The sequence below is a fragment of the Vulpes lagopus genome, chromosome 8, assembly GCF_018345385.1.
Source record: "Vulpes lagopus strain Blue_001 chromosome 8, ASM1834538v1, whole genome shotgun sequence".
In the NCBI taxonomy this organism is placed as follows: Eukaryota; Metazoa; Chordata; class Mammalia; order Carnivora; family Canidae; genus Vulpes; species Vulpes lagopus.
In genome coordinates, this window is record NC_054831.1 from 27,630,709 (window position 1) to 27,654,131 (window position 23,423).

Here is a 23,423-nt window from a genome sequence, read left to right on the forward strand (position 1 = left end):
CATGCAGGGAGGCCGATGCAGGATTCGATCCTGGGTCTCCAGGATCACACCCTGGGCTGAAGGCGGCGCTAAACCGCTGAGCCACCCGGGATGCCCTCTCTTTTTTAAGTATGAGAAAGAATCAAGTTTGAAAAATAATCTGGATTCAGATCACCTGGGTGGCTCAGTCAGTTAAGCAACTGACTCTGGGTTTTGGCTCAGGTCACAGTCTCATGGTTGTGGGATCCAGCCCTGCATTGAGCTTTAATGCTCAGCACGGAATCTGCTAGGGATTCTCTCCCTCTCCTACTTTTGCACTTTCTCTCCCTCTCAATAAAGACAATCTTGGGGGAAAAGTTCTGAATTCAGTCTTAAAGAAGTTGGAGGTGAGGGCACCTAGATGGCACAGTTGGTTAACGATCCAATTCTTGATTTCAGCTCAGGTCATGGTCTTGGGGTCCTGAGATTGAGCCCCATCTCAGCCTGCTTATGATTCTCTTCCCCATAGCCCTCTGCCCCTCCCCCTATGCGCTCGCTTGCACTGGCTCTCTTTCTCTCTCTCTCTCTCTCTCTCTCTCTCTCTCAAAAAAAAAAAAAAAGTTTCTGGGGGTGATAGTGTTTAAGTCTTTTGAAGCATAAGAGTTTTCTAACTAGCAAAGAAGTTTAAAGAGGGACTTAGGAGCATTTGCTAAGATAAGATAGCCTTCAATCCTTTTGTTTGAGCAGGAACACCATACTTACAGGAATGATACACAGACACATGCAATGTCTTATTTCTAAATACTCTGCAAGAGAAAAGAGTATGGGAAATGATCAGCCTATGCAAGGCATGGAAGAGAGGGAGAGGAAAGAGAAAGAACGAGGGGAATGCAACGAGGAAGGCAAGAAAGAAAGGACAGGGGAGAGAGAGGAAGGAAGGATATTATAGGAGACCAAGGAGGACTCAGAGAGATGGGGGGGGGGGGGGTTCAGGTGGCAATTGGCGGGTCTAAAATACTTATCAAAGGAGAGGTGAAGGCTTTGCCATCATGGAAGGTACAGTAGAAGCAAGATGATGTAAAGATAAGGCAGTGCATAACATTTATATTTTTCAAAAAGCAAGAGGACCTTAAAGTTAAATAGTAACTCAAAACACTAAAATTTTGACAAGAGGGTATGTGACCTCAAGAAAGTGCCACAGCAATAATAGAATAATAATAATAATAATAATAATAATAATAATAATATTCAAGAACACTTAAGTTTCTAACCACTAGGCCTATGACAGGAGACTTTCAGCCTGTTATGTCATTTAATTCTAATGCCAATCCCAGGAGATAGGTATTGTTAGACCCATTTTAAGGATCCGAAGACTGAGGGTTAGAGAGGGGAAATAACTGGTCTAAGATCTCACCTCTGGTAATGGAGCCAAGGTTTGAACCCTAGCAGATTCCAGGCATTTGAGTCATTCATTCATTATCTCAACAGATATTTACCAACTGGGTGTCAGCTACTGAAAGTAGCTGGTGAAGAAAATAGACCATTCCTTGCTCTCAGGACCTTATCATGTAGTAAGAAAGGCAGGCAATAAACGACTAAGTAAACTGGTATCTCTATAAATTTGATAAACTGTTAAAATTAGATATATACTGAGAATGAAACGGCCAGAAGGCAGCATTAAAAAATAAAGCAGGGTATTATCAAATTAGACAGTGTGGTTAGAGAGGTTCTAAACCTAAAGAATGGTACAGAGCCAAGCACAAGAAGGGAAAAAGCATTCATTGAAGAGGGAAGAGCATATGCAGAGAGATGAGGAAAGACTAGCCCAGCTAGAGTACTGGGAGCAAGGAGCACAGTAGCAAGAGGAGGCTGTCAAGGCAGGAAAGGGTTGTGGCTGCTGATCAGGAGTCTGGGTTCTATTTCAAGTACATCAGGAAGACAAAGAATCACTACAGATAAGCTAGATTTGTGAGATTCAAATACCACACTGGCTTCCGTGTGAAAAGGCAGGAGGCAGAAGCTAAAGTGGAGAAACCATGAAGGAGACTCTTGTGGGATTCCAAGAGAGATGATGGTGGCATGGACTTGGCTGGTGGCAGCAGGGATGAGAGAATGTGCCTCAGAAGTAATCTGAGACATATTCTGGTGGCAGAAGCTAAAGGCCCTGCAGACAGACTGGATGTGTGGGGGTGAGGGCGAGGAGAAAAGTGGTCTCTAATCCCTTTTACTTCTCTTCTTGGTTTTCTTAGCCTATTTCTTATATTGAAAAGTGAGCTAGATTTATACTGGCATTTTAAATGATCTATCTTTTATAAATAACTCATGTGTTGGGGATCCCTAGGTGGCTCAGCGGTTTAGCGCCTGCCTTTGGCCCGGGGCGTGATCCTAGGGTCCCGGGATCGAGTCCCACGTCGGGCTCCCTGCATGGAGCCTGCTTTTCCCTCTGCCTATGTCTCTGCCTCTCTCTTTCTCTCTCTCTCTCTGTGTGTCTCTCATTAATAAATAAATAAAATCTTAAAAAAAAAATAACTCACGTGCTAAAAATCTCAGTTTTGACACTAAGTTCATGCCGTGACTGTAACACCACACCAAGGCATAGCACCCAGGGGAAGACATACTTTGAGGTGAGGTGTGGTGGAAAGATAGGGCTTTCTCACCAAACCACCTCGGGTTGAACCACAACTTTGCCATTTTGCTGGGCAAATACAAAGATGTCAGAGCTCCCAGCTTCAGATTTTACCTACCCAGGTAAAAGCTCTCACAGTTTGGGTGGAAGAAATTAGAACCTATAATAAGTCCCAGTATGTACTGTAAGGTCGATCCATGTTACTCTCCCCTTCCCTTCCTTTCTCAGTGATGAGAATGCCATCAATAGGTCTTCAAAGAACTTTCTATAATAGAGATGAACAGTTATGTTTGAGTACTATATTTTAAATAACTAGGACACACTCTGGATAAGGGACTGCAGAGCCTCCTACAGGTCCTAAAGAGTACTCGAGTGGTGGTTCTAGCTCTGTAATGGCCACCCTTAGCCCCTGACTGGAAGAGTACAGGACTCCAAGATAAATTCAGGTTTCGGATAAACAACCATTTTTTTAAAGTATAAGTATGTCCCAAACACTGGTTGGGATATATTTATACTAAGTGTTTTTCACTGTTCATCTGAAATTCAAATTTAACCAAGTGTCCTCTATTTTTATTTGCTAAATCTGGCAACCTTATGACTAGACAAGCCTCTACTTTGATTTGGAATAAATTGCTCACTGTCCCTTGAGCCGCTCTAACCCCTCTCACCATCATGGTTCTGTACTTCTATTCCTTCTTTCTTTTCATATTTCATTCATTCCCTCTCACTTTTACCAATTACTGTGTGAATACCCAAAGCCTTGGGATTCAAGAAACAAAAAACAAAGAAACCAGACAGATGAACATATGGGAAGGGGTAAAGAAAAAGAAGGGGGGGTGCGGGGAGGCAAACCATAAGATACTCTTAACGATAGAGAACAAATACGATTGATGGAAAGAGGTGGGCGTGGGATGGGCTGGATGGATGATGGGTACTAAGGAGGACACCTGTTGTGATGAACACTAGGGGTTGTATGTAAGCAATGAATCCCTGAATTCTACTCCTGAAACCAACACTGCCCTGTATGTTAACTAACTAGAATTTAAACAAAAATTTGAAAAGAAAAAAAAAAAATCTATTGAGTAATACTATATTATTCTTAGTGGTCATAAGGAATGCTGCTGTGGGGTTGCATAAAGGTGTTTATATTAACAGTACATCCTCAGAATACATTTTGAGAGTTTTCTGGTAGCACGGAATTAAATTTGCTCTCATGTTAATGGAGGCTATTTAGATCCTATGTGAATAGAACCAGTTATTAAAGAAACTGAAAGAGAAAAGCTTTGAGTTCACTAAATAACCACTGTCTATCAAAAGGTAAGGGTCAGAAATCCTTTCTTTTTAAATCAAACTACATGAAAATAATTTGAAAGTTTAGGCCATAGTTTTATAGTTTGGGCACTTCTTTTACATAGAGAGTTCCAGTGTCCGAGTGCAGTACTGAGAAAAAAAATTAAGGGAAACATCAGTATCTAGTTAATTATAGGAGACGTCTAAAGTAGCCTTACTACTTGTTATTATTCCACAACAAGACAAGGAGCTTGATCCAGAATGAAAATCAACACATTGAGAAAGTCTTGTTATTAAAAAAATTGTCGCTGGTACTAAACAAAGTATTTAATAGTTGGTTTACATGCTGGCACAAGTTCATGGTCTCATTGTGGACTGGTAACAAAAACTCACAGACTCTTGCCAGCCAGGGACCACATCTGAGTAGCACTGATGTAAAAACCTCAGAATTTTGTATGTCATACCTTCAATCTAATGGCATAAATGAAGCGATCTCCTCTTCCTGGCCATTTTGCAGACTGAAGAGCCTTTTATTTCCTTGAAATTATTCCTTGAAATAAAGGCAAAAATATTTTCTCCCTTCTAATAATCTAACTAAATATCTATCAAAACAATAGTTGCCCCAATTTTAGAAAGAAGAGGACGTGTGCTTACTCTTCTTGTCGTAAGTCATTGACGCTGCGGTCCAGTGAGATCATGTCACTTGCCACCATGTTAAATCCAAACTCTTTAATGCTGGCTTGAATTGCATGTTTGAATTCTGGTCCCAAAACCAATGGCTTCGCGTTCTCTCCAGGGCCACCAACCACTCCGTGAGGCTCAGGTTCTTTGGGTTCAAAGTTACCAAGGATCCCTGGACGTAGCACAGGATCTCGGTAGGTGAATGTCTGAGGCTTAAATGTGAGATACTGCCTCTGCATTATGTCTTTCTGGTTATCTCCACCAGCATGTCGCTCTTGTTCATTTTTCGCCTTGTTTTTTCTTCTAATAGACTCTAAGTCCACTTCTACGCCTTCAACATGAGGCCATGGTACAACAGGTTTGAATCTGTCATCCCCAGGAGCTAATCCATCGCCTCCTCGGTTAGGCATGGGGTTATTGACATCTCTGTCTTCCTACACAAAAGGGAGGGGGACATATAATGAGTACATGAAGGCAAACCACAGCAGAGTTCATGATATGATTTTCATGTTTAATAGAAGACTGAGGCAACTAAAATGATTTAAAATTTTAAATAGAAACAGGCTATTAATCAGGAGCTCCCATTAAAAGATATCTTTTGTGGAGAGGCAGGAGGACATTCGAAGAAAGAGACTATTTCCTTGCCTTACCATTCCCAAATAAATGAATGAATTTTTTTTTCATCTCTCTCCTTTAAAACTTACTATCAAAGACCTCTTAATAAAGCACATTGTTATGGATTAAAGCAATGGATTTTTAGGAGCTCTGACAAAAACAGACATTTAATAGGCCATGTACAGTGTGTGGTTTTCCCAGATGTCCGGTGTATGATAAATATAACTGTTTGTCAGTAATACAGCCATATGGTGGCCGTGGTATTAGATGTCCCCCACCATGACACTGGCTTTGTGCCTCTAAGGGCAGAGGAAAAGGCAGGGACATGCACTCGACAGTCGGTATTTTCTACACAGTGAGAGTTTAGCTGAATTCAGGACTATTTTTAAAAAACAAACACACAAAGACAGAATGTTAAAGACTTACCCAAGGCAATTTTGGCTTTTAAGCTACCCCCAATACCTAGTTGGCCCCATTCCAGAGGTAGCCCAAGTAGAAACAGATTTGGTGGGTGCAGATACTCTGTAAGGGCTGCCTCCTGAGACTGTGGGGACCCTCCTCATCACCTATGCAGATCCCTCCATCAGAAATCCTGAGTGCTTTTGCTTCTGAGGCATTCTATGTGAAGTTTTTGCTAAATTAGTACCATTCTTTGCACAGGGCAGTGGTTTTCAACATTAGTGTCACCTCAGCGGCTTAAAAAAAAAAAATACTGATGTCTGTGTGCCACCCCCAGACTTTGTGATTTAATTGGTCTGGGCATTCTGAGTTTTAAAAGCTCCTCAAGTGATTTTAATATGCATCCAAGCTTGAGAACCTCTAGCTCAGAGGGAGAGCTGCTAGCTATAATTAGACAAGAGGATTACTGCATATGCACAGCTGGGAAGAGGCAAGGTGAACTTGGAACCACAAAATAGGCGAATAGGTCCTGCCGCTTCACACCACACTGAGACCATCTGGGTCCTCCAGAGATTCAAAATAGAATGAGTACCATCTGACCAAAATGTGTCTACAGTGGTAGAACTATCTAGAAAAGTAAAGTTAAAAACTTGATTTTCAAGAGCACAGAAGTAAAGTGCTAGGTGTAAGTTGCTATCTGCTGGTACTTGATTGAAAAACAAAGATTCTCTTTAGAAAGCCAGTTAATTCAAATATGATTTTAGCTGAAGTTTTGGTAAGGGCTAGCTAGCTAAGGACTGATTGGGGCGGGGAGGAGGAGGGTTGGGTGAAAAAGGTAGGTTCTGGTTCTCCTGCCTCCCCTTTTATAGAGGCCATCACAGCTCTTTGAGAATCTGTCTAGAGATGTTAAAGGCACGTATAAACATACATGTGTGTATGTAACAAAATAATTTTCTTAACATGGGACTTCAATTTTAACTGACTCATGAATTAAAAAGGGAACCTGATGATGATACAAGTGGTCCAAAGGTGAATCCAAAGAACAAATATCTAAAGATCAAGAATACTGCAAAGGATTTATAAAAAGTTGCAAAACTGGTAACATTGGTCAATATCCACAAGGCAATAACCAATTGCACCACACTGTACACAATTTCCATTTCAATGGATGAGAAGCTTTTGCATTACCATCAGTATTCTATCATTTCTAGCACTGTAAAATAGCTCAAAGATAAGGAAAGGGCAAGATAACCAGAAAGTGAATCAGAGAATATACCTAATAATCTTTTTGGTCCATTTCAAAGTTTTCCCACAATTTTCCTCACTAACACAAAACTAAACATAAAATGCAACACTCAGCTTGATTATATAAATGTGATACCTTTCTTCAGGCATGTGTTATAAGGTAGATAACACTTCTGAATCAGGTTTCTATCATCACACACCACAGTAGCAAGGATTTAGCTGGAGCCTAACCTGTGAGCCCTACTGATTTTGAGGACAGAAAAAGTATATGTCTCTCCAGTTTATCTCCTGGTTCTTTCCAAAAGAGAAGTATTGTGGCAGTGTGGTAAGCAAGTTAAAAGAGAAAAATCACTGCAAAACTCTAATATACTGGACCCAAGATATTGATATTGAACCAAGCATAACACATAAAGAAGAAAGACATCCCTCACTTCAATTTTTTACATCAAGGCTCCAGTGAATTGGTAACTGGGGAGGTAAAAAATGACGGGAAGGAAAGGTCAATAAATACAGAAAAGCAGATTAAACAGGTCATCAGATGTCAACTTCCAAAACCATAGCATCTACCATGGGTTGCCTAAAATTCCATAAAATGCAAAGTGCATACTGGAAGAGTACAGAATATAGCAATACATGAAATTATAGCACATGTAAGACATGCTATAGTTTAGGTTGACCTATGCCAATGCAAAACTTGGCGAATTTAAGTATTTCTCAAATTTACCCACCTCACCAGGAGAATATTTAATGGATTTAAACTTCCTGCTTATCTTCCTCCATATTAATTAGATGTTTTCTTTGACTTAACAGTTCTTTGTCTAATCTTGCACTGCTGGTGTCCCTTATAGTTCTTTTAGATGTCTACCTATCATTCCACCTTCATTTCTGGATTATGTCATTCTTTTCGAAGCATTACGACCAGATTACATCAATCATTCCTACATCCCTTTCCTCAGCTGACATTACATTGAAAAAGAAATAAAAATACTTTGATAAGAAATACCTTAAAAAAAAAAAAGAGTTTTTTTTTATTTTAGTGGGGGGAGGAGCAAAGGGAAAGGGAGAGAGAATCCCAAGCAGACTCTGCACTGAAAGCAGAGCCCACTGCGGGGCTTGATCCCACAACCCCAAGATCATGACCTGAGCCAAAATCGAGAGTCCAAGGCTTAACCAACTGAGCCATCCAGGTACCCCAAGAAACACCTTTAACTAGAAAAATCACACCAGTATCTTTTCTCTAGCTCCACTTTCACCTGCTCTTCCTAGGTAAATGAGCAACAGGGACAAAGAGGTCAGGAAAGGACGTACTCAAAACAAGGAGGTGCCAGGAGAAACAGGGTGTGCTAGTAGGCCGCGCCTCCTCAGAGTCTTAACAACTTGCGGCAGAAGTTGGGAGGTAGAGCAAGTGCTCCACCGTCAGTACCTTGGTTTCTCTCTGATTAGCTGGAGATGGATTCTTAGCCAACCCATCTCTGCTGATATTTTGTGCTGGCTGAAAACCATTCACTCCTGCTCCTTCAGAGGACTGAGAATCACTGCACTGGAGGGTCAGTGGTCAGTGGTCACAAGAGGAGGGGTTGGGGTCAAGTGATTTGTCTGTGTTTAACTAGAGCTGAAAACAGAAAAACCCAAGATTAAACAGAGACCTTACCAGTCCTTGAATATCTAAGGTGTTCTCCCTTATGAAAAGAGACCTATCCCAAGAGGTGCCTGGAGGTTAGTCGGTTAAGCATCTGACTTTGGCTCGGGTCATGATCTTGGGGCCCTGGGATCAAGCCTCACACTGGGCTCTGCACTCAGCAAGGAGTCTGCTTCTTCCTCTCCCTTTCCCTCTACCTCCCTTGCTCAAGCGTGTGTTCTCTCTCAAATAAACAGAAATTAAAAAAAAAAAAAAAAAAAAAAAGATCCAGAGGAGCACCTGGGTGGCTCAGTGGTTGAGTGTCTGCCTTTGGCTCAGGTCGTGATCCTGAGGGGTCCTGGGATTGACTCCCACATCAGGCTCCCCACAGGGAGCCTGCTTCTCCCTATGCCTATGTCTCTGCCTCTTTCTCTGTGTCTCTCATGAATAAATAAATAAAATCTTTAAAAATAAATAAAAATAAAGATCCATAAACTACAAAGAGATTGAAGGCCAATGGCAAGGCCTCTGTTAGCAACTAGGGCAGAACTGAAAATGGGGAAGGGTGTGGCTTATCAGTATTACATTCTGATAGAAGAAATAACTCCTGAAAGAAATAGACTCACATAGCGGGGATTTCTATTCTCCTTCCCCCCTCTCTGCAAAGGCCAGGTTATAAACCAAAAGGTAACAGAATGGAGAAAACAGCATGGTTGACATCATAATAATTGCCCCACTAAACGAAATCTAGGTCGGCACTTCTAGTACTAGAAATTAACTTTGGCAGGGTAGCCACTACTCAAAGGCTAAGTACTACACAGTAAGCCAGATTGACCCAGACTTCTTCCAGGGCCTGCAACACTGAGACTGGAAGGTGGACAGGGGCCTATTACATAATACCTAATGATCAGTCCTTTTATTTTCTCTCATAATTTATAATACACTATGGCAACCACAGTTTCAAATGGGTAAGTTAGTGCTATAGTTTTAACCACCTACAGAATTTACCAGGTTCATATGGGGGCATTTTGAGTCAATTAAATGCCACTTCTCCTTAATCAAATAAGCAAAATACAATATATAATACAGATCCTGTACTATCGTGAGTACTACTGAAATAGGTGTCTTCTTAAAAAGTTAGCTATGTCACATTTTGAACATTTAGTCTCCTTAATAAGAGAGATTTCCATTACAAAAAGAGGCTCCCAATAAATCCCATAGTTGTGCAACTAGTTGGTTTTCGCAGATTTGGATTTTCATACATATCATATGGTATTCTTAAGAGAAGTATCCATCTGCACTGACACAATTTTCTGAAGATTTCTGCACATTTTGAATAATCACGGTCAACTATAAAATATCTAGATATGGCAAATTTTAAGTCTTGGGCTCTTTTCAAAATTCAAAACGAAATTTAGTTCAACCAAAGTAAATGACCGAGTGGGTTACGATTACAAAATTTATTATTATTTTTTAAGATCTTATTATTTGAGAGAGAGAGAGACACAGCATGGGGGGGGCGGTGGTCAGGGCAGGGGCAGAGGGAAAGGGAGAAGCAGACTCCCCACTGAGCAGGGAGGCCAACTCAGGGCTGATCCCCAGGACTCTAAGATCATGATCCAAGCCAAAGGCAGACGCTTAACCAACTGAGCCATCCAGGCGCCCCATAAAATTTACTTTTTAAAAACCATGTCAAGGCTATGCCTTTTTAAAGGTATCAGACTAAACTATAAATTCCTCAGTAATAAACATTTTCCATTTTCAACATCTAAGTTAAAACTATAATTGAAAACAGGGAGATTTCATGCAAAATCCTTCCCCTTATTAATACCATGATCTCTAATGTTCTATTTTGTAAATGTGAAATTACCATTAAGCAGCTCATGCCAGCAGTTCTAAACTCAGCAATCAGTTCTGAGTATATTCCTCCAGCAGCCCCATGAATATTTCTAACACTGCTCTACCTGAATTACCTTAGTATCTGTTTACAGGCTTCTCCCCAGCTAGGCTGAGGGCTCTTTGAAGATAGTGAGAGTGTATCTGTGTGTCCCCCCAGGGGGGTAGACGGCAGGGACTCAGCGCATGTTTCTTCACAGACTGAGTTAATGGAGAACTACCCGTGGGTCATCTCTTATGCTGCTGGAATCTAAACTGACTTTGGGGCCACTGTCTTCTACCACCGCTTGGCTTGATTTAAGCTAGCATTTTGAGAATCCAAATGAAATCACTAAAAACATTATTTTCTCTACTAAAAACATTGCTTTCCCTACAAATCTAAAATTCGAATAATCCTTTTTTTAGTTTCTCCTCTTCTTCAGATTTGGATAAATCATGTCTGCGAGTGAAATTTGTTACTTCATGGAAAATGAGTACTTTATTTAAACATGAGAAAGTAAATCTGCTGGTGTTCATCTTAGTCCTCCAAGCCAATTTATCTTGCAAATGGTTTCATACTAAATTTGGTGCTTGTTTTAAAACAGTCATAAGATAAGAGATTCTAAACCGGGTCAGAAAAATATCAGATAATACTCAAGTGGGAATAAATTAAAAGGAGAAATAAGCCACTAAATGACCAAAATGTAGGTTAATGCCTACAATAGGAAAATAACAAACTGGTTATCCTTTTACATAAAAAAACTTCTATTTGTAAGACTGCTTAATGGCCCAGATAAAAGTTAATATCACAGACAACTAATGGGGTCTATGAAACATGAAATTTAAACATATTTATGCAATCCAAATAATTTTTTATTTTCCAGAGACCTTATGAAAAATGCATGCCTCAGCTCATGAACTGAGTCACATATATACTTCATAGGCTTAACAAATATTTATTGTGAATATTTAGCATTAAATCTTTAACTGATTTGAACTGAATTTTAAGAATCAAGCACGCATATCAAATAATGGTCAATAAATCATTTTGTAGTAGGTTCCAAAAGGTGATGAAGCCATAGTTGTCAAATTTACGCCATCATTTCAGTGGTAAGAGTACCAACGACAAGACAAGGTGGATCAACGCCACTTAAAAGCTTCAACTCCCATGGGTATTAAAAGGCAGATATAATACCTCTTAGAAATCATAAAAGGATATAGTGGGTAGATTTTTAACTCTCTTTGTGGGCTAAGCAATTACTGAGTTTCAAAAAGAAAGCTAAGAGGCATTTTCATTCTAAAAATAGCATATAAGTTATGCAAAATATTTTAATAAAATTGCTGATATTTTACAATAAATATTCTATCATGTTATTCCTACAAAATGACCTGTCTGAAAATAAGAAGGCATTAAAGAGGAGGAAAAAATGAAAGCAAAGCAATGAGAGAAAGATTATAAAATAAAATCTGTGAAGATTTCTTTAACACATGAATAATTTACGTATGCATACATATGACATACACACATGGAGAGAGGAAATGCACATTTAAAGACCAGACAGCTTAGTAGGATAAGAAGTAAGAAATTATCCCGGCTGAATGGACCCTTCAAAAGAACATTGATGGTATTTCATCAGGTGGAGAAAGGAGGAACTACTTAAAAGCTCAATTACTTGAGAATAAGGTCCCATCAGCTCCTCTTTGGCCCACTCACATGATGTTCTGGAACCTTCTTTCGGTTTAAGCCAATCAATTCTACCTTTTTACCTAGAAGAGCTAAGAATCTCTTCACTCTCTTTCCTAGATCATTTTTAAAATACTTCAAAAGAGCAATCCTAACACCATTCCTTGGTGATCACACTGTTCACACTCTTTCTTAAACCCAGGACAAGTGTCTATTTAGTCCTATCCTTTGATTCTCTTTTCCAGTGCAACAATGCGTTTTGTAATCTAATACCTGCCAAAGCCAGACACTTTAATTCCTAATTCTCCTTCACATTTGGCAATCCCAGTGAAAGCATGTAATGATTTCCAAATCATCCTGAAAATGTTATTGGAAATTATGTCACCAGCACAACCATTAATAATTCTTATGACACTAAGGAAAACGTTTTACTGAGTGAGAGAAGAATGAGGTCAAATGTGGTATTTGTGTTGGGAGAAAATGTTTGTAATACCCTTTTGAAAGCTGAAAAAGCAATGTCCTATTATCCCTCTAGGGGAGAAATTCTAGAATGAATACAGCACTCCCACATGAAGTGTTACTACTCTCTGCAGCTGGAAATGCATAAAACAGCCTTTCCTCTACTGCTTCCTTGCTTTGCCCTGAAGCTTGGCTTTCATAACAGCTCATGAAAAAGTACTGTAATGTGTGGCTTCAGAACACATACATTTTGATTGCTGTAAGAATCTCTTCCTGTAAATCTTAAGGAAAAAAAAAATCTCAAGGAAGAAAGTATCTCAGAGTTTTCAGGGTGGAGCTATCATCTTAAAAAGTGTAGAACAACATTTTGCTACCCTGTCAGGACTAAAAATCCACTTTAGAAGGGTGTGTCAAGGGAACTTAACCCTTTGAGACAGAAAAAAATACATTCAGGGTAGATTGAGGTTATTTATGTAATAAACGTTTGGACATTTTACTTTTCAACTATCAACAGGTTGGATTCCAAGAGGAAGGCTCATCCAGTGATACTCTAGTTTATCATAATTGTTCTTTGGCACGGAGATTAGTATTTACATGTATTATTAAAGGCAAAAGAACTGTCCTTTTAGTTTTTCAAATATTACAGGTCTACTATCTGCCAGGCGCCTTGTGCCCTACCACAAAGGGGGTGGTAGGATGCAGGAAGGGATGTCTGAGTGGGCTGGCAGTGACTGAATCTCTGCTTTGAAGCAGCAGACACTCCCCAGCACATAGGTGGTGAATAGCTGGTAGGTAAGGAGGTGGGGGGAGAAAGTGGAGTTTGGCAGCTAGTCTAGACTGAGGCAAAGGCACAGAAGCATAAAAGAACAAATGGTTTGGTGTAATGAGTGCAGGGGACATATGGGGAAGCGGCAGGAGAGGAGACTTGAGATACTGGCAGTGCCTCCAAGCGCCTCTTAAGAAATGCCAAGAAGTTCAGACTTTATGGGAGCCATGAGAGGGGAGCATGCCAGATCAGAGCTGAATTGTGGAATGAGTACTCTGATGGAGCAAATGAATGGGAAGAGGTGCCAAGATGTGTTCAATGGGATAAGGAAAAAAAGAACTTAGAAAATATGGGAAAAAGCAATGCAGGAGAGAATTGCAAGGAGTGGACAACACAGCTAAGAACTGCAGGCAAGTTGTTAAATTAATGAGAATTCCAAGGTCTAAAGGTACAGGCAAGGGAGGTATTTTAGTCTCAGTCCTGCAGTGTGACTCACTCACCAGCTCTCTGCTCTGTGACGTTGTCAGAGGCCCCAGGAGTATGGATCCAGAGGGCCTCAGGAGTCCTCATAATTACCTCCTACCCAGCTGCAGATGGAACTATCTTATTTGCTATTATATCTAGAAGGCCAGAGGCATTTCTGTGATCCTCCTGTTCTGCCCTAGACATTGTTCTGAAATAGTCTGATAGGTGACAAATATGTGTTGAGCACCTAATGCTGTACAGGCTACAGGGATACGATGTTGGGCAAACACATCCCTGCTCTTGTGAGCTCTCTGTCCAATGGGGGGGGGGGGGGACATACAATTAACCAGTCACACAAATATGGTGCTCTACAAGACTTTTGAGGAGAGTCCATCTAATCTAGGATGCTAGGAAAGGCGTCCTTGAGGATGAAGGACTGCTGAGCAGAGGTTTGAAGGATGAGAAGAAGCTAAGTCAGTAAAAAGAGGAAAGAGGGGTGCCTGGGTTGCTTAGTCAGTTGAGTCCAACTCTTGGTTTTGGTTCAAATGGTGATCTTATGGGTTATGGGACTGAGCCCCAGATTGGGCTCCATGTTCAGCAGGAAGTCGGCTTGAAGATTCTCTCCCTTTGCCCCTCCCCCCACTCACACACTCTCACTCTAAAATAAATCTTTTCCTAAAAAAAGAGGAAAGAATATTCAGGGATAGAGAACATGTTGTGCAGAGTCGCTACAGCAAGAAGTTCTGTGGTAAGCAGAAAGAACTAAATGTGGCTGGAAGGGGAAGACCTGGAGAAGTCTGGTGCCAGATATGGCAGACAGTGAGTAGTGGCCCGACTAAGCAGGGCTCTGGTATCATGGTAATGACTTGCGTTGTAATATGGAAGCCTGAGCAGCAGTTCATAGTTTTGATGCTCCTACCATAGACAGGAGCATTCTGAAGAGAGCCCACTGGCTGAGGAGTAAGAGAAGACACTGGAACGAGGCCTGAGTGGATGAGGGTTAATCAGGAAATGTACACACTGAAGGATGGATTCAGGTGGTGTCAGGGATGGCTCTGAGGTGTCTACCATACAAGAGGACGCTATTCGCTGAGAGAGAAGCACTAGAAAAGACTGAGGTTGAAGATGGTGAGGCCCTTCTTGGACATGCGGACTCTGAAGTATGCTTCTGAAACATTCAAGAGAAGATGGAAACATAGAATTTGTATCTCCATAACTGGACTAGAGATGATAAATTTGGCAGACATCTTTATATAGATAATAACCGACATAAGGACCTGGATGCTATTTATGAACTGACCATAAAGTGAGAATAGGAGAGGATCCACTGACCTCGCCTTGGGGAATCCATCCCTTAGAAGACTGGTGAAAGAGAGTAGGACTACCAAGGACAAAGAAGACTGGCCCAATATGTAGGAAGAAAACCCAAACCAAGACAGTAGGTGTGGGACAACAGGAATGGTCAACAGTGTTAAATGCTGGTTAAAGGCACGTAAGAGGAGCACTGGGATGAGCAAGAGCCATTCTAATGGTATAATGGGGTCAGGAGCCCAGGGCAGGTGGGTTTGAGGTGTGGAGTTGGAAGGTATAGAAATGGTGCAAGCCAAAGTAGGCACATGTGTGAAAACTGCCCATAAAGAGAACAGAAATGGCGAGATGCTGGAGGAAAAGAGGTGAGGTGAGGAATTTTGGTTTGTTTTTAATGGGAAAGTCCTGAACACCTTTAAAAGAAAGGCAAGGGCAGCCCTGGTGGCTCAGCAGTTTAGCGCTGTCTTCAGCCCAGGGCGGGATCCTGGAGACCCGGGATCAAGGATTCAAAATCCTTTGCCTGGCTTTCTGTCACCCCTGAATACACACTCAAGCTATCCCCATATCCTATTCAGCTGGCCCCCTTCAGGAGATCATAAAAACACATTCTCAGCCTGGCCTCTAGTTTGGCTCCTGCTATCAGCCTTAGCCTAGAGAACTGTCCTGTTGCTCACCTCTTTCTTTCTAGATTTGGTTCCAATTCCTTTGATAAAGATTCAGCCCTGCCATCTGTTCTAGTTCCAGTAAAGTTTTCCCTCTCATGAATTTCTACTCCTTAATACTTTTATAATTCTCTAACTATCCCACGTGTTAGTTTTTTTTCCCCCCAGACTAAAAGCTCTAGCCGAGGAGAGTCTTAGTCTTATACTCCTTTTGTGCAGTAGGAGTTTGTATTATGTATCTTTCTTTCTCCTAAATTCTCTGACATTTTTATTTCTTTATTCTTATCCTCCTATGTAAAATAACACCTATTCAATACGAAACACGATGGCCCCTGAGCTCCATATTTCTAGAGGGAAGTCTGCCTTGTGTTGTTTAGGTGGATCTTGGGGGAACAGCAGTGAAAAGTTTGATTTAAAAAATAAAATAACTGGACATTGTTAAGTATGTTACATTCTCCAATGCTCACAACAATCCTATGATCGGTCCTATAACTTTACTTTCACATTTTATAGCTGAGGAAGTCAAAGATTAGAGAGACTAAATAACATGTCCAATATCACATAATTCAGCAGGGACTGCCCTAGGACTTGAACCTGTCAGCATAATCATGAATTCTGAGCATTTAGCCACAATGCTAAGCCACTTGACTTACAACTACTTGATGATGACTTCTACTTTCTAGAAATTTACAAAAAATTTGAGAGGCCTTTAAAAATGTTCATCTAGTATACACTTTCATGTCTCTTTATTCTTTCTTATATTTTACAAAGCCTGTCTTTGGCAAGTATTTACACCAAAGAAACAGCCCATTCTGGCAATCTAAACAATGAGATGTGCCCTGTCAACAGTTTTTTCAGTCTAATGTGTTCAATGATGATTTGCTCTGACAGCATGTGAAATAATGGAAGGACATTTTGAACTAATTTTATGCAAAGAATTAAGTCAGTCTTCTCCCATAAGTAAGGACTAAAATATTTTTGGTCCTGTTAAGCTGACTCTTCTAACTGATGTACTTGCTGTGAATTCCAAGCTGTTCAAACTCCCGCTAAAAAATACTTTTGCCTCTTTGTTACTAAAAACATTCCAGAGGCCACGGAATAAAACCAAATTATTCACAAGCCTGTGATTATGAATTCACTAATATTCTACTCTAAAATGGTTCCATAAAGATGATAGAAGAGAATTACATCGTCACAGGAGCTTACTACATTTTTCAGAACATGCTGCCCATATACATGACCGGAGCTCCAGTTTTTTTCTTTTCATGGTGTAAGAGATATCACTTAGGGAAAGGAAGAAAAAGCCTCCCAGAGTATATACCCACAAATGCCACAGTCCATTTTCTAGGATACACTAGGGTGCTATGAAATCCAAAGGAAGGTGAGGAGTAGCATATCAAGACACTGCTTTCGTACAGAATAACATAGGGTGTTTTCCTAATCTAATCTGACATATCATGTAGTAAGTAGCTTATACTTAACATCAGAATGTTAAAAATATGACATTAACCTTAACTTTCCAGTGCTTTCCAGTTCCATTTCTTAATCTTGCTAACCACCACCTTTTAGAAATTAAAAGTAGGATTCTAACTCTACCATAACTATGTTTATAATACTGACATCTCTTTCTAGAATATCTTAAAATGGCACTGGGGGAGGAGGGAGCATAGCAGCTATTGAGAAATAGGAAGCAATTCTATCAGTTAGTGGAGAGAAGCCAGTCAATCAGATATATGCTAAATTTAGCCACTCTAATCCATTCCAACCAGCTTCATTTGGTCTCACATAAGCTAAGAAGTAGAACTGAAAATCTAAAATCCCTTTGCAACTAAAGGTGAAATTCCAACAAAAAATATGTACAGTGCTTAGGATGGTCAAGTCTCACCAAATACCTCAATTTTATTTTGACATAATTTTCTGATGACCCTAAGTCACTTAGGTATTTTTTTTTTCTATGAAAAAGATTTCCTTTTTACCTGGCACAATTAAGGTAAGAAAAACATTTATCTTTATATCTATGAATGAATGGAAAAAAAGAGGCTCACTGTTACTATAGCACATGCCAAAGATAGCCTGCCAAAGATAACCTGCCAATGTGTCAGTCAAAGCATTGTCAAAGTTAGCAAAATTAGCAAATAACCCCTGAAGACTTGAACAGAAAAATGGAAAGAGTTTAAAAACAGTGGTAAATCAACTTATCACTAGAAGTATTTTTATTGAATGCTGATGATGCATTCATGATGAGAATGATGATGATGATAAGATGGTAGGGTAAGGAAGATGTAGAAGAGCCCTTACAAGGTTACCAGCACTATTCCAAGTGCATTCCACCTAACTCTTTTCATCCTTGAAGTAACCCTCTGAGCTGGGTACCATCATTATTCCATCCTGCAGATGAGAAAACTGAGGCACAGAGTTTAAGTAACTTGCTGAAAGTCAGACACTCAAGAGGTGGTAGGGGCATGATTCAAATCCAAGCTCTCTGGGCTCCAGAGCCCATATAATTAAGCATTACTCTCTCCAGCAGGGAAGGCATCCACAAGGTTTTCAGAACTTTTAGCTATATAAATTGACAGCTTTAGGATTTTTAAAATACCAAAACCAAAAATATATTCCTTAGAATTAATTTCAGAGTTCCCTTTAATAAAAATTTTATTTTGTTTTAAAACCAATATAATGTTATTAACGAGAATTTGTAATAAGATAGTTCAGAAAGGGCTTTTTTCAAAGAAGTAAATTTCCAGAAATCAATTCGTACTTCAAAAAGCAGTAACAACTTACTATGAGGCCCACTAGCCTAGGTGAATATCAGGATGTAGATAAATGCAATATACCTGAGAATGATGCATTCGCATGATTTTTTTTCTACAGAGAAAAACAAAATTATTTTCAGTTAGTAACTATGGCACAGGAGACCATTAAACTGAGCTGCTAAGCTTTCTTTTCTGATTTCACAGAAACACAGAAGGGTTTTCAAATATCTTCTATTTGTCTGCCACTGACAAATATGAAGTAAATAAAAGAGGGCTTTTCAAATTGACACTAAGGAAGAGTTACCCCCATTTCTACTCCCTGAGGTGCAAGAGTATTTCTGAAAGACATCCTCAGTGGGACCATATGCAGTCTCACAAAGATCACATTTTCAACAATTTCTTGCATAGCTTCTTCAGGGTATGCCTTCACTAGCCTTCTAGAAAGCTAAAAGTCAGTGATGGTTTCAAGAATCATAAAATCTCTTTTTATAGTATCAGTGGTTCTCAACATTTTTAGGGTCATGAAGATCTTGGATCCTCTCCTAAAAAAAATAAAAATACAAATAGTACATTGTTGGTAGAGTTCTTTGTAGAGCCATCTGGCTGTATGTACCAAAATCCTTAAAAACACTCACTTTTTCTGACTACAAAAATTCAGAGCTGGGAATATATTCTACAGAGATCATTCTAATTACAGAAAAAGATATTAATACATAAGTGTTCACCGCAGCATATACTAGCAAATAGACTAGAAACAAATAGAATATTTATAACAAGAAAACAACCAAGAAAATGATGTTACCCTTATACAATTGGATAGTTCATAACTATAAAAGTATTTAAGAAAAAATAATTCTTGGGAAAATTTCTTATGTTAGTTTTTTTAAAAGTAGAATACATGCATTGAATATACAAACTGCTTATACCATATAGTCCCAAATACAAAAAAAAAAAAAAATCAAACAAACCAGAAATGACTAGCAAGAAAGAAAAGTAGTAGCTGTCTCTGATGGGGAAGAGTTAGCTGATATTTTCTCATCTCTTGCTTTTCCTTAGTTCCCTATATTGAGCATACAGTTTGTATGAAGTTTTTAGAGTTATAAGTTTCCTCTAAACTTTTGAAATTTATTAACAAAACTCCATTAGAAAACAGTTTATAATAGTAACCTGAGATTTTGTTTTCCATTAGGAGGTTCTATATCAATAAACAGTAAAGTTTGTTGATTGCCATAGAGGTCACCGTACATAATTTAGTGATGAAGAGAATATACAACAAGTGCAGTTGAGAGAAGGCTCAGAGAAACAATATGTACAACCACAAGAAAATTAGGCATAAAGTTCACAAACAGAGCATAGGTAGGAACATTTTTCATTTGAGTATGCTACCTGACTTTAGACAACGTTAAAAAAACAAAAGAAAACAAAACCAAAAAATAGCTTCAGTAAGTTTTTAAAAAGTACAAAAAACATTGTAGTAAATTCAATGACTCACTCAGTCATTAATTATCAATTTCTTAAAAGCAAAGAGGAGAGAATTACATTGTAGGACATCCTCTAAAACAAGACATTCATGGGGTAGAAAAGCCCTAGTGCTTTATATGACAATGTATACATTTTTTTTTTCAAAAAGAACACTTTTTCACACTATATTCTCTACTGATCTCTCCTGCTTATCACACCTGCTCCCAGTTCATCCTCAAGACACTTCTTTAAAGGGAGGTAAGTTTTAAAAATGTTTAAGTCAAAAAATTAAAGAGGTTAAATTAAAAGCATTTCATTTCTAGGATACAGAGTATCATAAAACAAAGAAATTAAGTTGTTGGGTGCCAAAATTCAGTGCAATGAGAAGTGATTAAGTTTTAAAAATTACAGAACATATTGAAAGTATTTTGAGATCCTCCAATAAAAATGAAGACTAGATTATACCCCTAAGAGGGATAACAAGTAGTACATTTACAACATGCAGCCTAACCTAATTCAAATTTTGAAAATCAAGCATGGGACACCTGGGTGGCTCAGTGGTTGAGTATGCCTTTGGCTCAGGGCATGATCCTGGAGTCCTGGGATCGAGTTCCACATCGGGCTCCCTGCATGGAGCCTGCTTCTCCCTCTGCCTATGTCTCTGCCTCTCTCTCTGCCTCTCATTAATAAATAAATAAAATCTTTAAGAAAAGAGAAAAAGAAAATCAAGCATTTCTTTTGTTGAGAACACTTACCCCCCATTCACCATCCCACAAGGGATGCGGTACACCAGGTAGGAGGCATGTGGCAGTCAGTTGTCACCATATTCCAGCCCTTACTATCCACAGATCTAAACCAACAGGTGGAAGTGGACCTACATGAACCAGATTGCTTTTTCCGCCTCCAACTACAGATGGAGGACAGACTGCTAAAACCAGTGGGGAGCAGACTAAGAGAGCAAGTCATTTTCTTCACCAGAAAATCATGGGATGGGGGTGCCTGGGTGGCTTTAGTCAATCATCTGTCTTCAGCTCAGGTCATGAGTCTCAGGGTCCTGGGATTGAGCCTTACATTGGGCTCCCTGCTGAGCAGGGAGTCTGCTTCTCGCTCTGTCCCTACCCCCACTTGTGCTCACTCTCATTCGCTCTCTCTAATGAATAAATTTTTTAAAAAACATGGCAGGAAGGATGCATGTTGAGTGTAAAGAGACTGCTTAAACAAAGAAGGGTTTGAAATTCAGGAGATTCCAAGCTTGAGTTCATGTAAAGACTATCTCTTGCATGGACTTCAAGAACCTCCTCGAGCATGGCTATAAAGTGAAGTAGAGTACAATTCTGGTGACTGGATAGAAACAATAAACACGTGATGTCTAAAAACAGCACAAAATTAGCTGCATGTAAAAATTGTGGCCCAGCCAATATCATACAAGGCAAGGAGCTAAAAGTGATTCAACTGGGTTAAAAGGAAGACGACTTTAGGTTTATGATGAATGGCATGAGAATGAACTTCCTTGAACATGGATTCAACAGGAAAGATAGGAGATAACCAAGAGAAAAAAATGATCTTTGTCAAGAACAATGTGTTTTGGAGAAACTACAGCAAATCCATTGCAGAGATTGTGAGCACTGTCATAACCACCCACAACTCCGCTCCAGAACTAAAGGACTTACCCACCCCCCCTCCGCCCCGCCTGCTGGTGGAGATGGCTGTCAGCCCTTGTTGGGATCACCTCTGCTAAAGAAACCGCCTTGCCCAAAGTCAAGCCTCCTTCAGGGACAGTCTGCACAAATCCCTGGTCACTGTAGAGGTAAAAAAGGCCCAACCTCTCCACTCCAAATTGGAACAATTCTGAAGGACCATCCCAGCTCTAGGAGCCCCCATGGGGTTGGCTAAGGACTGCGTCAAGTTGGTTCACAGCTCAATTTTTTTTTTTTTAAACAGCTTATTGCTTTATAGAAGGGGTGGGGGGAGATGTCGGAAGGCTCGACTTTTCTGGGTGTTTGTGCTTCCAACCTCTCCCTTCAGAGGTGTTGATCCTCAGATCCTCTCTCCAATAGAAACTGCATCCTCACCTCCATCTCAGAGTTGGCTTCCTAGATTGCCCGACCTGTGGCAGAAGGCAAGACTTGTATTTTCCTTGAAACATTCCATAAGCAGATATATATATATTTAAATCAATTTCCTCACTTACAAAATTGGAATAATATGTTAGTATAGAGTTCCTGCAAAGATTAAATGAGGTAAAGTATAAAACACCGAGTGCCTAGCAACACCAAATATGCATTATAATGTTATGCCATGATTAAATAAGTATTAAAATGTCTTTCAAATCAGGATTACCATTTAAAACCTTCTGAAGAAACATAGGTAAGATGTTGTAAAGAAGGGGACTCTGAAAATACAAGAAGTTATTCACTTTTGCTTCCCCCATCAACCCTTTTCCCATTTGTTTGTTTTCCTCTCTGTGCCAATTATTCAACATTACATTATAATCAAATTATGAAAATGTCTTAGGAGGAGAAAAAGGAGGTGAGGATCTCACCCAAAGCAAAACAGATCCCACTCATTCCAGCAATTCTGAGACTGACTAGGGCAGTAGGTCTTGGGCTTGTTATTTAAAAATACAAACTTAGGAGCTGACACCATTTTCTCCCCAAGATTCTCATGCAAAAGGTCTGAGGGTAAAGAAATTTTTGTATTTAAAAACTTCCCAAGTATAAGAAAAGCTGCAAAGAAATCTCAAACTTCAGAGTTTTATTTTTTGTAGTAATATTGACACTGGGACTTTAAACATGTATATATGAAGCAAATAAGCAAATATATAAATAAGAACCAAGATTTTCAGAATAATAGACATAAATGTATTAAAAAAGTAGAGTTAAATTTAATTAGAAATATCAATATGATGATTAAAAGAAGTAAACATATTTCCTTGCTTAAAGGGCCTCAAAGCAGGGATATAAAAGAATAGACATGCCCAACCCTTAGATCTTGGTTTCTAAATACCATGCCCTACTAAAAGGAACTCAGCTCCTTGGAGAAGTGGCTGATTGTAGATCTGAAGCAGAAAATCACAAAGTGAGCCAATTTAGTTGTGTAAGAAAGAAAGTAGCACTGAAAAAAAAAATAGGGAAATTTGATTTAGTGAGATTTACTCCAAACAGAACAATTATAAGGGAAGAATTAAGTCTTTACCTTAACTTTTAGAATAAGCTATAGACCACCCATTTGGATGAAATAATCAGTTCTGAATGAACATAGTCTTTGGCAGGAGCCATGCTTTGGGATGCCAAAACCTTTTGGTGAAAGGTTGTTGGGGAACAGAATATTCACATGGTACCAAAGTAATACTCACACACACTTGCTATGTACAAAACGAGATCTGTCAGTTAGCACTATAAACAGGTGATTAAATAGCATCATTAATAATGGGATAATCTGGCATCACTTGCCTCCTGAAGTGATGTGGTATGAAGTCCACACATCAAAGAAATATTTTTTACCTATTTTTTACATAATATTTTACCTAAACCAAATCAAGACCTATACAGGGAGAAA

At 39.4% G+C, this 23,423-nt stretch overlaps 1 protein-coding gene across 2 annotated transcripts in view; it reads right to left on the reverse strand.

The window, feature by feature from the left end:
- GALNT7 (polypeptide N-acetylgalactosaminyltransferase 7) overlaps nucleotides 1–23,423 on the reverse strand; it is a 137,938-nt gene that overhangs the window by 62,007 nt on the left and 52,508 nt on the right. For both annotated transcript variants that reach the window (XM_041767000.1, XM_041767001.1), the window contains exon 2: nucleotides 4,529–4,989. In XM_041767000.1, coding sequence (XP_041622934.1) covers nucleotides 4,529–4,989 — 461 coding nt within the window. The remainder of the gene's footprint in view (nucleotides 1–4,528; nucleotides 4,990–23,423) is intronic.